General features: G+C 46.3%; 2 protein-coding genes across 3 annotated transcripts in view; one reads left to right on the top strand and one right to left on the bottom strand.

Moving 5' to 3' along the window:
* LOC135983199 (uncharacterized) overlaps nucleotides 1–15,361 on the top strand; it is a 372,285-nt gene that overhangs the window by 208,505 nt on the left and 148,419 nt on the right. The window lies entirely within an intron of this gene.
* LOC101950650 (cytoplasmic dynein 1 heavy chain 1-like) overlaps nucleotides 1–15,361 on the bottom strand; it is an 82,998-nt gene that overhangs the window by 65,455 nt on the left and 2,182 nt on the right. For both annotated transcript variants that reach the window (XM_065593601.1, XM_065593600.1), the window contains exons 2-8: nucleotides 9,161–9,248; nucleotides 8,432–8,605; nucleotides 7,957–8,212; nucleotides 3,210–3,396; nucleotides 2,736–3,007; nucleotides 2,406–2,633; nucleotides 232–1,308 (exon numbers count right to left, since the gene is read on the bottom strand). In XM_065593601.1, the coding sequence (XP_065449673.1) occupies nucleotides 232–1,308; nucleotides 2,406–2,633; nucleotides 2,736–3,007; nucleotides 3,210–3,396; nucleotides 7,957–8,212; nucleotides 8,432–8,605; nucleotides 9,161–9,248 (2,282 nt within the window). The remainder of the gene's footprint in view (nucleotides 1–231; nucleotides 1,309–2,405; nucleotides 2,634–2,735; nucleotides 3,008–3,209; nucleotides 3,397–7,956; nucleotides 8,213–8,431; nucleotides 8,606–9,160; nucleotides 9,249–15,361) is intronic.

Here is a 15,361-nt window from a genome sequence, read left to right as displayed (position 1 = left end):
AGAGCATACATCTTGTCAATGGTTTCTCTGTTCAGTGACTTCTTCAATACTATAAGACATTATGCAACTATTGCTTAGATCTCTCACAGATTATTTTCCAAGAGAAAGACAGCTGTGTCCTGAATAGTATAGAATCCAAAACTAAACTATTTTGTTGCTAATAAACTCAACTGTCACTGATATGTGCAGAGTCTCACTTAGAAAAAAAAGAACATAATCAGTAGAACAAACCTTTTCTTGGAAGCTGAAGACAGTCTCTGCTAGGCGTTGTACATAGGGGTCAAGTTTGTATGACTCCCACACCAGGGCAATACCTTCTCCAATCAAAGCCTGCACTTCCTTCTTTAGACCGGCTATCAGCAGAGAAATAGTGTTACGCTCTTCCACCTTCTCACAAGTCCGTTCATACGTACGGACACTTTCAATCAGAGAAATAGCAAAAGGATAGAGCTGGTTTGCTTGGTGAGCTTTGTTGACAATTGCAAGTGGAACACGAAATCCAAACCACTTAAGGTTGCGGACTTCTTTTGAGAGTGTTATTATTTCTGGGAGAAAGTTGACTTTTAGTTTGAGGACATTTCCAGTTCGGCCTCTAACACGAGTGCTTTCAATAGTGAAGATACGGCCACACACACCAAGATTGCGCTGCTGAACCTTCCTTGCCCAATCATCAAATATTTCTTGAGTGTTGAGCTTCATACGGAAGCTGTCGCCATCTTGCTTCAGCTTCTGGCCTTCAACATGGTTCTCCCAACCTTTGCCAAGCACATCTTCAACACGCTTCATGTAGGCTGTGAGCTGTCGATCAATCTGTTTGGCCCAGATTATAGACCCAGACACGGGAGGCAAGTCACGAACATGACTCATTTTGCAAGCCTGACTTTGTGGGTATTGTACCTTGAATTTGTCATGAAGAGACTCTATATCATCTTTTACACGCTGGATCAATTGTGTTTGATATTCACGAATAGCACCCCGAATGTGAGGTCTGACAAACAAAGCATTGAATCTGGAGAAGATCCTGAACATTTCATTAGCATTCTTTGCTGTGCCAAGCTGGTCTCGTAGACTAGCAGTTATTCTTGTTTCAACCCTATCAATTCTTTCATCATACCGTTTCATTGCTGCCTCCCAGGCTTCTGTACCTTCTTTAGAAACATCTAAGCCATCTACTTCTTTAACATTCTCATAAGCAAGATTTACTTCTTTAATAGCATTAGCATCTGCAGAATCAAAAAGGACTTCTGCTACCTTCATATCCTGGGGTTCAGGTGCATCTCCTTGATTCTGCTGGGCAACAGCAGTGACCTGCATAAAGTCACATAGTTTAGTTAACTCTCCAAGACTCACTGATCTAAAGGTTTCTTTGTGTCACACTCATTTTGAGAGTTATGCATTTTATGTACACACTAAAAAGAAACATGCAATTAATTTTTTGCACTGTACTTACAGTTGACTAAATCCTTTGGAATCTAACAGTGCTAATTTGGTTTTGGTAGGGTATTAGTCTGCAAATGAGACAAGGAGAGTATACCTCATGCTGCACAATGTTTAGCAATAATGAGATTCTCCACTTTAAACTTGTGATGTCGTTATTTGCCATATTCAAAAAATCAAGCGATCCAAACTTAAAGCAAGTTATTGTATGCAGTATCCATTTTTTCCATCACATGGAAAAACAAGCCAGCATTAGCGTGCTTTTATTCATGAAGTTAAGTAGGACATATATTAGTCTATGTACACTTTAGCCTTATTACTAGCAAAACGTGGAAGAATGTAATACCATTCTTCTCATTAATGTCTGCAAGCAAACTGAAAATGATTAACTATCTTTCACTACTGTCAGGGTATAAACACTGAATAATTTAAGAGGACTGCTCCTTTTGGAAAACTAAAGATTATTTAAAAACATGCCCTCAAGGCCTGAAAATAAATCCCTAGATTCTTTTTCCATTTGAAGAGAGATTATACAGAAAAAAGCATTGCTGTTTGCATGAATATAAAAGTGACAAGTTACAGACTGAATTGGTATTGGTACATTTCTAATGTAGCTGAAAATGGGTCTTTACCACTATGTCACACATATGAAAACTTTGAAATAACTGTTTAACTTGCTACAGGTCCAGCAGAGGAGCTCGCAGCTATGCGAGTGATTGTATATTCCTTTCCATGGTGGATTTCGAATGCTTCGAAGAGTTCTACCCAAATCCTAATGGTTATGTTTTGCACCTGTGGTTCCTTTAGTCAGCTGTTTGCAGGGGAACACAAGTAATTTTGCTTTTGTGAGTGACTAATGTAACTGGCTTGTGTCTGCATGTAGACTTTCATAAAAAGAGATGGGAAACTGCTATATCTTTACCAGATGTATAGGCAGTTACCCTAATTAGGAAGGAGTGGAACTCTACCTGAGGTCTTAAGACTCTCACAATAACTGCTCTCAGCTGCTCATGCTGGCGCCTGAACTTCCTCATTTGATCAAGACGAGCCTGCAGTTTCCTGTGAGCAGGATTGATACGCCACACCATCTTCAGATTCTCTTCTCTCTTTCTCTTCACAATGTCTCTCAGCAACACTTGTAGTTTCTCATATTCATCATCCCAAGTATGGAAGACTTCAAAACATGCAACCATAACCTGAAAGTTTAAGAAACTTGTTTGACTCTCAAACAACATGCTCTCATATTTGCATTCAGTGTGTTACGTTCGCTATTACTGCCTTTGACACCCTAGACGTACCTTTTCAAACTCTTCATAGGCAACATGCATCAGTTTTCTGGTTCCCAATACTTTAAGTAGCTGAGAACTCAGGTCTCTTGAAATGGCTTCCACTAGACGCAGTGCCCTTTGAATGGGGTACTTTGTATTTCTGATTTTTCTCAGATGGGTGAATATTGCCACAAGTGCCTGTCTTATTTTGTCCAGTTCAGTAGCAGACAACAAGTCATTCAAAGGAAAGTCTTTCATCAGTGGATTATAGTCATTTACAGTTTCCAGTGCCTGTTTTAGACCTAAAGACAATACAAGAGAGTTAAATTTAATTGACTTCATTGTGTCAATTCCATCTGACCAGTTGAAAGACAATAGTTTTCACTTCATACAAGGTGAAGCTTTTTGATTGCGATGCTGACATTTAACTAGTGTAACTATATCACAAGAGCTAAACTTCTACAGAAAGTGCTCATTAATCTACAGCACATTGCAGTTTCTTACCTGTGTCCGTGTCAAAGCTGACAGTAGCATGAAAACGTTTGCCATGTTTCAAGATATCTAGTGTCAGGAGGACTTCTGGGCTTTCACGCTTCTCCTGAATGCGGTACAGAGCACGTTCCAAGTTCAGCCAGAAACTAATTTCCTGTAAAGCCGTGCCTGACGCAGGATCTCGATCCAGTTTGGTCACCTTAAACGCAAGTGAAATGTTGAAGAAAGTGACATGCTTTTGTTGTGTAACTGTTAATTGTTTTGCACTTCTATTAAAAAAAAACTGCCTCCACACAACTTCAATAGTTCAACATGCCAAAATGGAAAGATCTAGTCTACACTAGCCCACTGCAAGCCATTCACCAACAACTGTAATAGTGGACATTGCATGCAGCAGCTGTACACAAAAGGTATAAGTTACAAAATGTTCCTAGGATAAAAAGAGCCAAATTAAAGTGTTTTCACAGGTGAGCAAACATATTTCTTTAGGTTTCTGGAGATGCACTGGAGAAGGTGCAAAGCAATTGTTGTTGCTGTTGCCAAGTGGAAGGGATCCCGTATCTACTTGGGTAGACTGAACTCATTCAGACATAGGAGTTGTAGTTGCTTTAAAAAAACAAAACAAGTGTAGTTGGTACCTTATCTTCATTTGGTTTTAGTCACCATGAGTTATGCAGAAGGGCACTGACCAAAGCCCCAACATAAGCCATGCTCTTTGGGGAACCTGCTGGGTGTACTAAATCAGTCCCAGAATCCAATAACTGCAGGAGCTGGCAATAAAATGAAAGAAGGAAGCTGTGGCCTCATCCTTTGCCTCAGTATATCCATGCAGGAACAGTGACAATTTGGCCATGAGAAAGTAAATAGCCACTATTTCATCCTTATTTAGGTTATGCCTGTGTGTATTGCGCCAAGTGGTGTGCATGCATCCTATGAAATCTTAATGTATTGCAAACTTATACCTTAAGGGTAGAGCAGCCAGCGTTGCTTATGTCTGTCTCAATTATAGCATCCATCTACAAATTATTTCTAGCACTTAAAAAAAAAATCAAGACTTGACACATATATTTCAAGTTAACTAAGTGTCACTGTACAGTAGCCTCTTCAAAATTTATCTTCACCACAACTAGAAAAACTCCACTCCCTCTTGGCAGATAGGTATTATGCCCAGAGAAGTGAGCCAACTTGGGCAAGAGAGTCAGTGGCTCCTTCTTTTAACTCAGGTAGTCCCAGGCTACCTAGTTCCCTGCCTTCACTGTTTATTTCCCAGCACAGACAGGTTGCCAAGGACACCTGCTTGCTTTCTCTTCACAGACTGATAACACGGTGATTATCAGTACATAGTACCACACAAGTCTAAGCAAGCTTACTTCACTCTTTAGGCAAAAATCCCTGGAGAGAAACCACTTAAAAATAAAGTACTAAAAAGCTTATGAGGAACCTAAACCCTAACACGGACTCTGTCAGAAGCAGTCCTCCAACCCCTGCACAACCTAGGGGAATTGATCTGGTTATCAGCTCATCACAGCTTCTCTCAGAACCAGCACACAGCCTGTTGGGGACTCGGTAAGCAAGTCCTTCCAAGCCTTCCTTAAGGACTGGGGCCCTCATGGACCGAGGTCCTGTCTGCTAGCTGGATCAGGAAGTCATCCTGGGTCAATGTGTACTCACACTATTCATCCAAATGTCTTCTCTTTGCTAGTCTCTCGAGAATCCGGTTTGAACTATATCTGGGGACAGGGATGTGGCTTCAAAGGGTTGATAACCAGAGGAATTACATTACATTGCCCCTCCTCTCCTAGCGGAAACCCCCTTAATCTTAAAACTTCACAATCAGGTTCCCCATCAGGGGGTCGGACACAGATGGGACTAGAGCTGAGTCCGAAGGAGCAAGAGGACCATGAGAGACAGCAAGAGCCTGAGAAAGAGCTGCAGGAGAAGCAGGAGCAGCATGAACTGGCGGTGGTGGAGCAGAGAGGCATAAGGGACTTCCCAGGGGTGAGTGGGGATAGACCCTGGGGTGCCAGTTCCGCAGGGAACCTCAATACTAAATTGCTGCCCCTGGTTAAGGAGTGGGGTGATGTGGATGCCCACCTTACTGCCTTCAAGCAGGCTGGTGATTTGAACGAGGGGGGCCCTGCAGAAAAACCCTGGTATCTAGCTCCCTTGCTGGGTCCTAAGGCCATAGATGCCATCAGCCAGAAGGGTGGGGTGGTGATCAGGCTTCCATTCCTGACCCCAACCTATATGTCTGCGTGGAGTCTCCTGGGCTCCCTTGGACCCCCAGTGGAAGCGGAAGATGATGGTCAATGGGGAAGACATTTCTGGGGTGGCGTGACCCTGGGACAGAGAACTGTTGTCAGGCCCCAGGTGGTACAGCCCCACCAGATGCTGAAGGGTTGTGTGATGTGGGTGAAGGTCCCAGGGATGAAGCCCCTCGCCCTGCCTATGGCCCAGATCCCTGTGCAGACACAGGAGGGGTTGGGCTGGCTGGTAGTTGGGGTTCTCCAAGATATCGGCTGTGAGGTCCTGTTGGGGGATGACTGTCTCTTTGGGACAGGATTCAGGCCCTGCTCCTGTAATGGCTGAGGATTTGAATTTGAATCCAGGGAAACAATTGGCTAAGAGGGAAATGGTCAGTGAAAATGCACATGACCTGGCTGGCAGGGAGGTGGAGCTGCAGGGCTCAGGATACCTGCCTGCCTGTAACCAGACCCTTGGGGCTGAGTGGGACAAAGAGATGCTCCCCACCCCCCTGCACATCGTAGAGGGGGCTCATGCGGGCTCTGATGCTGTGACCAAAGCAGCGAGCTGGCTGCTTACCGCCACTGGGACAGCAGGGGCAGCGCTGAGCATGGTGGGAGCTGAGACCCCATTTGAGTGAGGGGACACACAGGCAGGGCAGATTGACTGCCAACCAAGTTTTCCTTGTCCAGACGTGCTGCTGGGAAGTGATTCCACGGCAGGGAGGGAGCTACCAGGGACAGGGCTCAGCGGGGCTGTGACCCCAGGCCTAGCCAGTGAGAGGGAACAGGTCCTATTCCCTTCCCCAGCAGCTGAATTCCAGACCGAGCTGCAGAAGGATCCCTCCTCGGAGAAGCTGAGGGTGCTGGGCTGCCTCAGGGAGGCAGGACTGACAGTAAAAGCTGGAAAGTGCAAGGTGGGGATGGGAGAGATGTCATACCTGGGCCACAAGGTGAGGAGCAGCTGCCCAAGCCCAGAGCTGCCCAAGGTCAAGGTGGGGGCTCTTAACCAAGAGAGCCCAAATCACAGCCCTCCAGACTGGAGCACTGAAGACCCAATCCCAGTTTGAATCCCAGGGGTACTAGGGTGGCAAAAGGGCACTGGCCGCATAAGCCTTCCCACATGTGGCCTGCGAGTGCCATCGAGCACACCTGACCTATGGGAGGGCGTGAAACTGGAAGGGCCTGGTGTAACTCCCAACAAGGAATGGGAGAGATGCTGGAGCATCCATGGGAACGTTGATGGGTTTGAACTTTCCCAGGTCACCGGCCAAAGTGATCCCGCTCAGTTCGGTCTCGAAGTGGGGAAGAGATGTGACGAAGTGGGAATGTTCTTAATGTTCTCTCTGAATACTGTGTGGGTGCCTCAGTTTCCTCTATGCAGGTCCTAAGTATCTAGGTGGTGGGATAAGGGTGTGTGATTGTCGCAGAGTCCTAGAGGGCCAGTGTGATGCTGTCTGCACAGAGAATGGCCGACGCCCTGTCTCCTGGCAACTGATGGCCTGGGCCCCTCCTCTGCAAAGGTGCCAACTGAAGGTGTTGGAGAACAAAGATCAGGTGACCTCCTGGCCCAGGAAAGAGACAAAGGCCAGAAGAGGTGCTGGAGAGTATTAGTTTGGAGCTGGCTGGGGAAATGGAGGGGGGTCAGATGGGGCTCTGGCCTCCCTGGCCCAAAGATGGACCTGACTTAGGGGTCCTGTGTTCTGTACCTACAAGCTCTGTTTTAGACCGTGTTCCTGTAGTCTAATAAACCTTCTGTTTTACCGGCTAGCTGAGAGCCATGTCTGACTGCGGAGTTGGGGTGCAGGGCCCTCCAGCTTCCCCAAGAGCCCCGCCTGTGCGGACTCGCTGTGGGAAGCGCACGGTGTGGAAGGGGATGCTGAATGCTCTGAGGTCAGACCCAGGAAGGTCGAAGCTGTGTAAGCTTCTTGCTCTGGAGACAGTATGCTCACAGAGAGGAGACTCCCCCAGAGTCCTGACTGGCTTCGTATGGAGTAGTTCCAGAGCATTGCCTGGTGACTCTGACAGTTCAGAACTTTACTTGGAGCAGAGTTGAGTTACTGGGGGAGTAACACTATGGAAATGCAAAGTAAGCTGCCACCCTCACCAAAACAAAGCATGGGAGCCACTGTGGGGAAGAACTTTTATACATGCCAGTAAACATTTTCCCAGACCTGCTCTACTCAGTACCAACCTTCTGCACCAGTCCCTTCAAAGTTTTTTTTAAATTTCAGTCACTTTTTACTACCTGAATGGAAAGACGCAAAATTAGCCAGCATTTTATTAGTAACAATTTACTTAAAGACAAAGAACATGAGCCAGGTTCTTAGCTGTACACTGGTGTAGCTCAATTTACACTGGCTGAGAATCTGGCCCTATGTTTAGAGTTTCCTGCATAGAGTAAGATTTTACAACACAGTTAATAGGCCAACAGCAAAAGAGGAGGTTTTCACACCCTTAAAGAATGACACAGGAGTTTCTACCATGTAGTCTGACATTTGGTTCTGCAATTTTACCTTTTGTATTTCTCTAATCCATCGGTTAACTCCAGACTGTAGCTGGTTGAGAAAAGTTGGGTCCTCAACCTTGTCACCAAAGTCAGTAACCTTTGGCTTTTCTCCACGCTCATAACATTGTTTGGCAACATTAGTAATAATTGTATGAATTGGCAAACTGATCTCTGGAATTTCAATATTCTGCTGTAAATGCAGCAGTCCCATTTCAAGTTCTGCAATTTTTTTCTCAACTGATGGAGCCATTTTATCACCATCCCTGGGGGAAAAAACATCATCAAATGAAAAGCTAGACCAATGGCATACATAAATTGCATGCACTTGGGTTCATGTAACTTGAATTACATCCCCAACAGCTTTAAGTTAATTTTAACAGGAAATGAGGTGTTTCAAGTCCTATTTACCTCAGCCCCACATTTCTTTTTGATCCATTTTTCATTAGTACTGAAAATTTATTATTTGCATTTAACAGAATTACCTGTCTGCTTTGCCAGACTCTCTGATAAAGGACTTAAAAAAGGGAGCAACAGCATTGCTAATGAAAGAATGTAATGTTTCATAAGGAGAATCTTCACTAAGAGTAAGAACTCTAAGTTGGGAGGACACTGGTTTGTCAGCATCGATCACTGGTGTACGCTTAATGAACGCCAAACTGTGGAGTAAAGAAAAAAGTTAGTTAACTATAAGACATTTAATTCCACAATACAGTAAATTGCAGTAGCTCTAGTATAACACAAAATTAAGTGGTGTATATCAGACGTTACATGCTAACGTGCTTTACTGGGTACACTTTTGAAAGTGTGAGCAAAACTTGTGCTAATCCTTTAAAACTATTACTAGTAGCTGAATGTATTAGGTTTTTATATTAATCCATTTTAGACTGACAGAAAACTAAAAGCAATCAAGTCTATAATCATGATAATTGAAAGCACACCATTTTCTGGTGTAAGATTGCTTCTTAAATATTTTAGCTTCACAGAGACAAATGTGTGCTAGGGCCAGACAATGACAAGAAACAAATATGCAAGCATATGAGAGAGCGCGAAAGCATGCTGTTGTGAAGCTAGATGTTTTTAGAGCACTGTGACCATCAAAAGCACTATATAAGCACTACATATTAATATATGTGTGTTGGCCTAAGGATTACAGGACTAGCTTTTCCTAGTCCTAAAACATTCATATCAGATTTCAGTAAGACTGCACTCACCTGTTTGACTTTAGCCCATAATGAATGTCATTATTAATGCTATACAATATGATTTCTTTTTCTTCTTCTCCTTCATCACTCACATCCTCTGCAAACAGAATTTGATATATTAAAAACCTCTAACATACACTTAAAAGCCTATTAACCCATCCCTCTCCACCCCAGCTACCTCACGCCTACTCGTGCAGGAACTCATTTGTACCCATCTCTCATCTAGCTTTGAAACTTTGCACAAAAGTAGCGTGTGCCATACAGCTCAAGTTATATTTTTGGGGTTTGAGATACTACCTATAATAACCAGATAAGATGAAAACTGGTGAAGCCTTGTTACTTAACTTGAGAATTGTACCGTCAGTCTGATTTTTAATCAGCATTTCCAAGGCAACTAAATTAAAATCATACCCAGAATGATTTCATTTGTTGTCAGCAGAATTGGATAGAACATACCAAAATATATTTTCATTTGTACTAACCCATGACTTAGAACCCAAAAACGCATGACTCCTCAAGACACAGGTTTTTATGGCTTTATTACAAGAGATTAGTTACTTCAGGACCACTACTGCTCCCCTTTTTTCTAGGCTGCCTCCTGTATGAATTGCTGTAGTGAAAGCAAATTACAAGCCAACTCCTTACATCTGATTTCAAGAGAGAGATTTGCAGAGTTTCCCCACAATACAAAGCCTGAGTTATGGCTTGTTAAAACTACACAAAGTTTTGTTATCTCAGTATGCTTAAAGACCTGCAAGAACATGCCACAAGATCGTCAGTTTAATTCCTTTTCATAACTTGCCTCGATATTTTTCAAAGACTTCAAATTATATTAAGGAAAAGAGGAGATTAAAAGTACAAAGTGTAAGAGAAAATGACTCTTTCCCTAACTTAGCTAGTGAGTCACAAGGTGATGTAATCACGGTGCATGCTTAGGGTGAGCAGATGGCAAATGTGAAAAATCAGGACAGGGGGTAGGGAATAATATGAGCGTATATAAGAAAAAGATCCCCAAATCTGTTGCAAGCCTGAAGTGAATGATCAGATGGATCAAACTCCGATAAAAAATAAAAGCGCCAGAAGAACAGCTTGCCATTTGACTCTTCTGCCCTTCCTTACAGAGATTCTTCTGCTAGTGAAGAAACATGAAACCTGCTGAAGACTTGTTTGAGATTTGGTTTTTTTAGGGGATGGAGGCGGGAGGAGCAGTGCCAAACAAATTTGCCAGAAGCCTTCTAGTGGTTATCCTATGGCTTGGAGCAAGGGTCTAAAGTTCCTAGGGTGACCAGACGTCCCGATTTTATCGGGACTGTCCCGATATTTCCTTGTTTGTCCCGCGTCCCGACCGACGTGCGGTCGGGACACCGGACAAACAAGGAAATGCGCCGGAGCCTGGAGCCCGGAAGTGCTTGTGCCCCCCCCCCCCACCACCCCCACCCCCTCCTCCCCCGATTGGCTCCCTCCCCGAATCCCCGCCTCTTCCCCGGGCTCACCATTCCTCCCCCCTCCGCAAGCGCTGGAGGGAGGCCCGGGAGACTCAGGGGAAGCGAGACTCAGAGGAAGCGCGGGGCCGGGGTGAGTGAGAGTCTGGCCTGGTCCCCAGCAGGCAGGACCCAGTTGGGTGGTTGGGAGAGGAGGGGGGCGGCCCGCGGGGCCAGGTGGCGGCTGTTCTCCCCCCAGGGCAGCGGGACTCGGGAGCAGCCGCTGCTGCAGCTCCCACTGCCGCGGGGGGAGGGAGCGGCCATGGTGCTTGGCGGCTGCGGCTCTGGCGCCCCCGAACCCCCCGGGCCGGGGCCTGCTGCAGGGACCCAGCAGCGCGCACACTGTGCCCAGCCCCTGGCCAGCGTCTAGGCTGCTGCCCAGCTGGTGCTATCGTGTGGCAGCCCCGGGGTGGAGGCATCGGCAGCCCAGCCCCGTTCGTTCCCCTGCGGGACGGGGGGGCTGGGGCCTGCTGTCCCCACTCCGGGGCTGCCGCGCGATAGCACCAGCTGGGCAGCAGCCCAGACGCAACTGGCCAGGGGCTGGGCTGGGCGCAGCGTGCGCGCTACTGGGTCCCCGCAGCAGGTCCCGGCTCGGGGGGTTCGGGGGCGCCAGAGCCGCAGCCGCCAAGCGCCATGGCCGCTTCCTCCCCCCGCGGCAGTGGGAGCTGCAGCAGCGGCTGCTCCCGAGTCCCGCTGCCTGGGGGTGAGAACAGCCACCGCCTGGCCCCGCGGGACGCCCCCCTCCTCTCCCTACCACCCAACTGAGTCCTGCCTGCTCGGGACCAGGCCGGACTCTCACTCGCCCCGGCCCCGCGCTTCCCCTGAGTCTCGGTTCCCCTGAGTCTCCCGGGCCTCCCTCCAGCGCTTGCGGAGGAAGGTGGGGTTTTTTTTTTGGCCCCGCCCCCTGTCATGCCCCCCCCCCTCCCCCCGCGTCCCGATATTTGACTTGGGTGATCTGGTCACCCTAAAAGTTCCTGTGAAATGATGGCAAAGAAGAGGTCCTCAGGGTATCGAGCCAGGATATAGCATCTAGTCTAGATGTGATAAATCGACCCCCGAGCGCTCTCCTGTCGACTCCTGTACTCCACCACCGCGAGAGGCACAGGCAGAGTCAACGGGGGAGTGGCAGCAGTCGACTCACCGTGGTAAAGACATCACGGTAAGTCAATTTAAGTACGTCGACTTCAGCTATGTTATTCACGTAGCTGAAGTTGCATAACTTAGATTGATTCCTCCCCCCACCCCAGTGTAGACTGGGTCTCAGCCTGCTGTGTCTCTTGACAGGTGTTGGGGCTACAAGGGAACATGATAGTCAAAGCTTCACACACTACTTATTACAAACCAGATCAGAAATTTTATTGCAGGTAATGCAAATATCTTCCTAGGGCATCTAGGAAGAGGCTGGACTGGATAGTGTGCTAATGTAAAGGGTAGCAAAGGGAGAGGTGTGAGTAGAGAGTGGATTGAGATCTCAAAATCAAAAGACAGCTGCCGGTTTATGTAATGACATACCAAGATAGGAAACATGAACACATTTAAGACCAGCACTCAATAGTGCATTTGAGTCAGTTATTCCAAAACAGTTCCATAAGTTTCCCTTACTGCACATGTGTGCTCATAGTCTCTAGTGAAAGAGGTACCAGTAGGATTTACAGAATGCAAGTCACTTAAGTCAATGACAGTTGCCAATTGTCACAAGCTATTAAAAGGAGACGACTACTAAAATTAATGTTTACATGTAGTTATTAGTCTTAAGTAAACTAACCTCGCCCTTGAGTATGCCAGTATAACATCTGACCATGTTGCGTGCAACACGCACACACTTTGGGCTGTGACTTTGTCAAGAAAATTGTTAAGAACCACCCCAGGCTAGTCATGGAGGCCATGGAATTTTTCTAAAAAGATTCCCACATTGACATTAACAACGGTTCAGGTAAACTGGTGTTCACGCCTTTACTTGGGCAGCCCACCATACCGTTTTAAGCACTACGTAGTTTGGATTTGGAGGTCTTCACCATGGTGCTTAAAAAGGTCTGGCCAGTTGATACTGTCTACACTTAGCATGAAGTAGAACTTCTAGAATTGCTTCATCTGAACATTAGGAACAGTGGGAAACGGAGAGAGAGTTTCCCTGGGCTGGGGTCCAATAATTATATACAGCAAGAATGTCATAAGCAATCTTTTAGAACCGTTTACAGTTATACAACTGCTGGAATCATTTGCTGTTTTTACCATGTTAAATAAAACCCAGGAAGTTAAAGTGAGCTATTTTGCCCATTCAAGATTTTGTGGTGCTGAATTTAACATCCAATTAACTTACTACTGCTAGAAGTGTCATGAAACGGCAATTTGTTTTTACCAGGGTTTGCAGAATCAGCCTCTTGGCATTTGGCCCAAGGCATATTTGTTGGGTGAAGTTTAGGTAGAGAAATGTCCTCAAAAAACACTTATCCTGTCAGGAGTGAGGAAGTGTATCCATCACAGAAAGGAATGAGTAATACCAAAATGTTCGCAAACTGCTCTCAGAGCACTTTCTCTTAGACATAAGATGAAAAAATAGTCTGTGCCTGCAATATTTGAACATGCTGGGGTAGACTGGGGACCAAGTACTCTAGGAGTACATCTACACTGCAATAAAATAACTCACTGAACAGCTGTGGCTGGTGCCCATCAGCTGATTCAGACTTGTGGGGCTTGGGCTGAGGGGGCTAAAATTGCAGTGTAGACATTAGAGTACAGGCCTTGTGAGGGGTGTGGGTACCAGAGTCCAGTCTCCTACCTGAGATGAACATTTACACTGCTATTTTTAGTCCAGCAGCCCAAGCCAAATGACTCGGGCTCTGAGACTGTGCCGCAGATTGCATTACAGTGTAGATGTACTTCACGTGTCTCATAAATGGGGCAACTGGAGTTAGAGCACAATTGGCTTGTTTTGTGTGTGTGTGTGCACGTGCTTTTAAGGACTTTGACTTCCCACTCTCACCCCACTTCTCCAAAGCTTTTTTGCTATCGTTGGGGTGATCGGGGGCTAGAAATACTAGACCACCTAATTAACTGTCAAGGATTTGATATCTGTTATTACATCCCCATATCTGAAACTGATGTAGTTTATATTTGTCCCTACGAGCAATTCACTCATAAAAAAGTTACTAGATGCTATATGGGGGGATGGAGGGGGAAAGACGGAAGAATAATGTAAATATCTAACATAGAAAAGTACACAAGCCAGGTTTTGAAACATTTATTCAATTTTAACTGAATTTGTTAGTCTCTACGGTGTCACAAGTATTTCTCGTTCTTTTTAGTGGTGTTAATATAGCTCAGTTGCTAAGCATTCTTGCCTCTAGGCTATAACATCACACATCCAAGTCCTTCAACAGCACTGACTCATACCCACTGTTTAAATTGCACTGCAGTACTTTGCAACACAGTGGCAGGTTCAGTCCTTCAGATGAAATTATAGGGAGATTCCTTCTGCCTGCATCTGTGAACTAGCCACATAGAAACGAATGATCCTTTCATACTTCTCAAATTGAGCAACGAAAAATCCTAACATCATGTCCTTATCTTTTCAAGCCAGGTACCAGGCACAACGCCCGTTGTATTTACCTACATAAGACCTTTGAGCCAGCATCTACATATTACTTTATAAAGAGCTTTGGGGCGATACGTGGCACAACACAGCAATAAAGTCAGATGCTGTTGTGAAGGAGGTCCAAGTTCAAGGCTTCCAAGCACTCCAGTGCTGCAAAGCCAAGACAGAAACTTGACAAAAAAATAAATGCATAGCGTAGGGGTGGCCAACCTGTGGTTTCAGAGCCACATGCGGCTCCTTGTATAGGCACCAACTCCAAGGCTGGAGCTACATGTGCCAACTTTCTAATGTGCCACGGGGTGCTCACTGCTTAACCCCTGGCTCTGCCACAGGCCCTGCTCCCACTCCACCCCTTCCCGCCCCCTGCGCCTGCCGTGCTCTCGCTCCTCCCACTCCCCCCAGAGCCTCCGGCACACCACGAAACAGCTGATTGCTGACCGGCGGGGCTACTGGTGGGCAGGAGACACTGGGAATGGGGGGGGGGGGGAGCTGATGGGCGGCTGCTGACGTATTACTGTGGTCTTTGACACTGTACTTTGGTAAATTTTGGCTCCTTCTCAGGTTGGCCACCCCTGGCATAGCTCATGGGAACGTTTTATCACCTTGACTTTGATTTCAGCCACAGTTCATATAAGGCAGTGTCCATAAGTGTCTTTTTTCAAAGACCAATGTTGATTTCTTGATCTCGGTAATTTAAAACTGAAGTACCAATTTCTGGCAATTTTTTTGTCCCACAGCACGGACATATTAGTAGCCCCTCTGTATAGGTTTTGGTTTAGCTTTCAGGACCAAGGTTATAGTTCATTCCCTTCCTGTGGGAATGGACAGGGTGTTGCTGGGTGGGTTACAGCATCCCTTCTTCTCTTTATTCCAATACAGGAGGTTACAGGGGGAGCCAGTTCCAACCCTTGGGGGAATCAGTTAGGGAATTGTTGATGGGGCTGTCTCCCCTCTTCCTGTTGCAATAGGGTGTTACAGGGTATACCACACTGTGCAGGTGGGGTCAGCATCTCCCCTGGGGGGGGACGGGGGGGAATACAGGGGGATCACAGACCCATCCCCACTGTGTGTATGTGTATATGGGGGGAGTCACAGGCCCGCCGCTCACTCTGTGTGTGTGGGGAGGGGTGGGAG

Source organism: Chrysemys picta, chromosome 4, assembly GCF_011386835.1.
Source record: "Chrysemys picta bellii isolate R12L10 chromosome 4, ASM1138683v2, whole genome shotgun sequence".
In the NCBI taxonomy this organism is placed as follows: Eukaryota; Metazoa; Chordata; order Testudines; family Emydidae; genus Chrysemys; species Chrysemys picta.
This window is presented reverse-complemented; position numbering and strand designations above follow the sequence as displayed.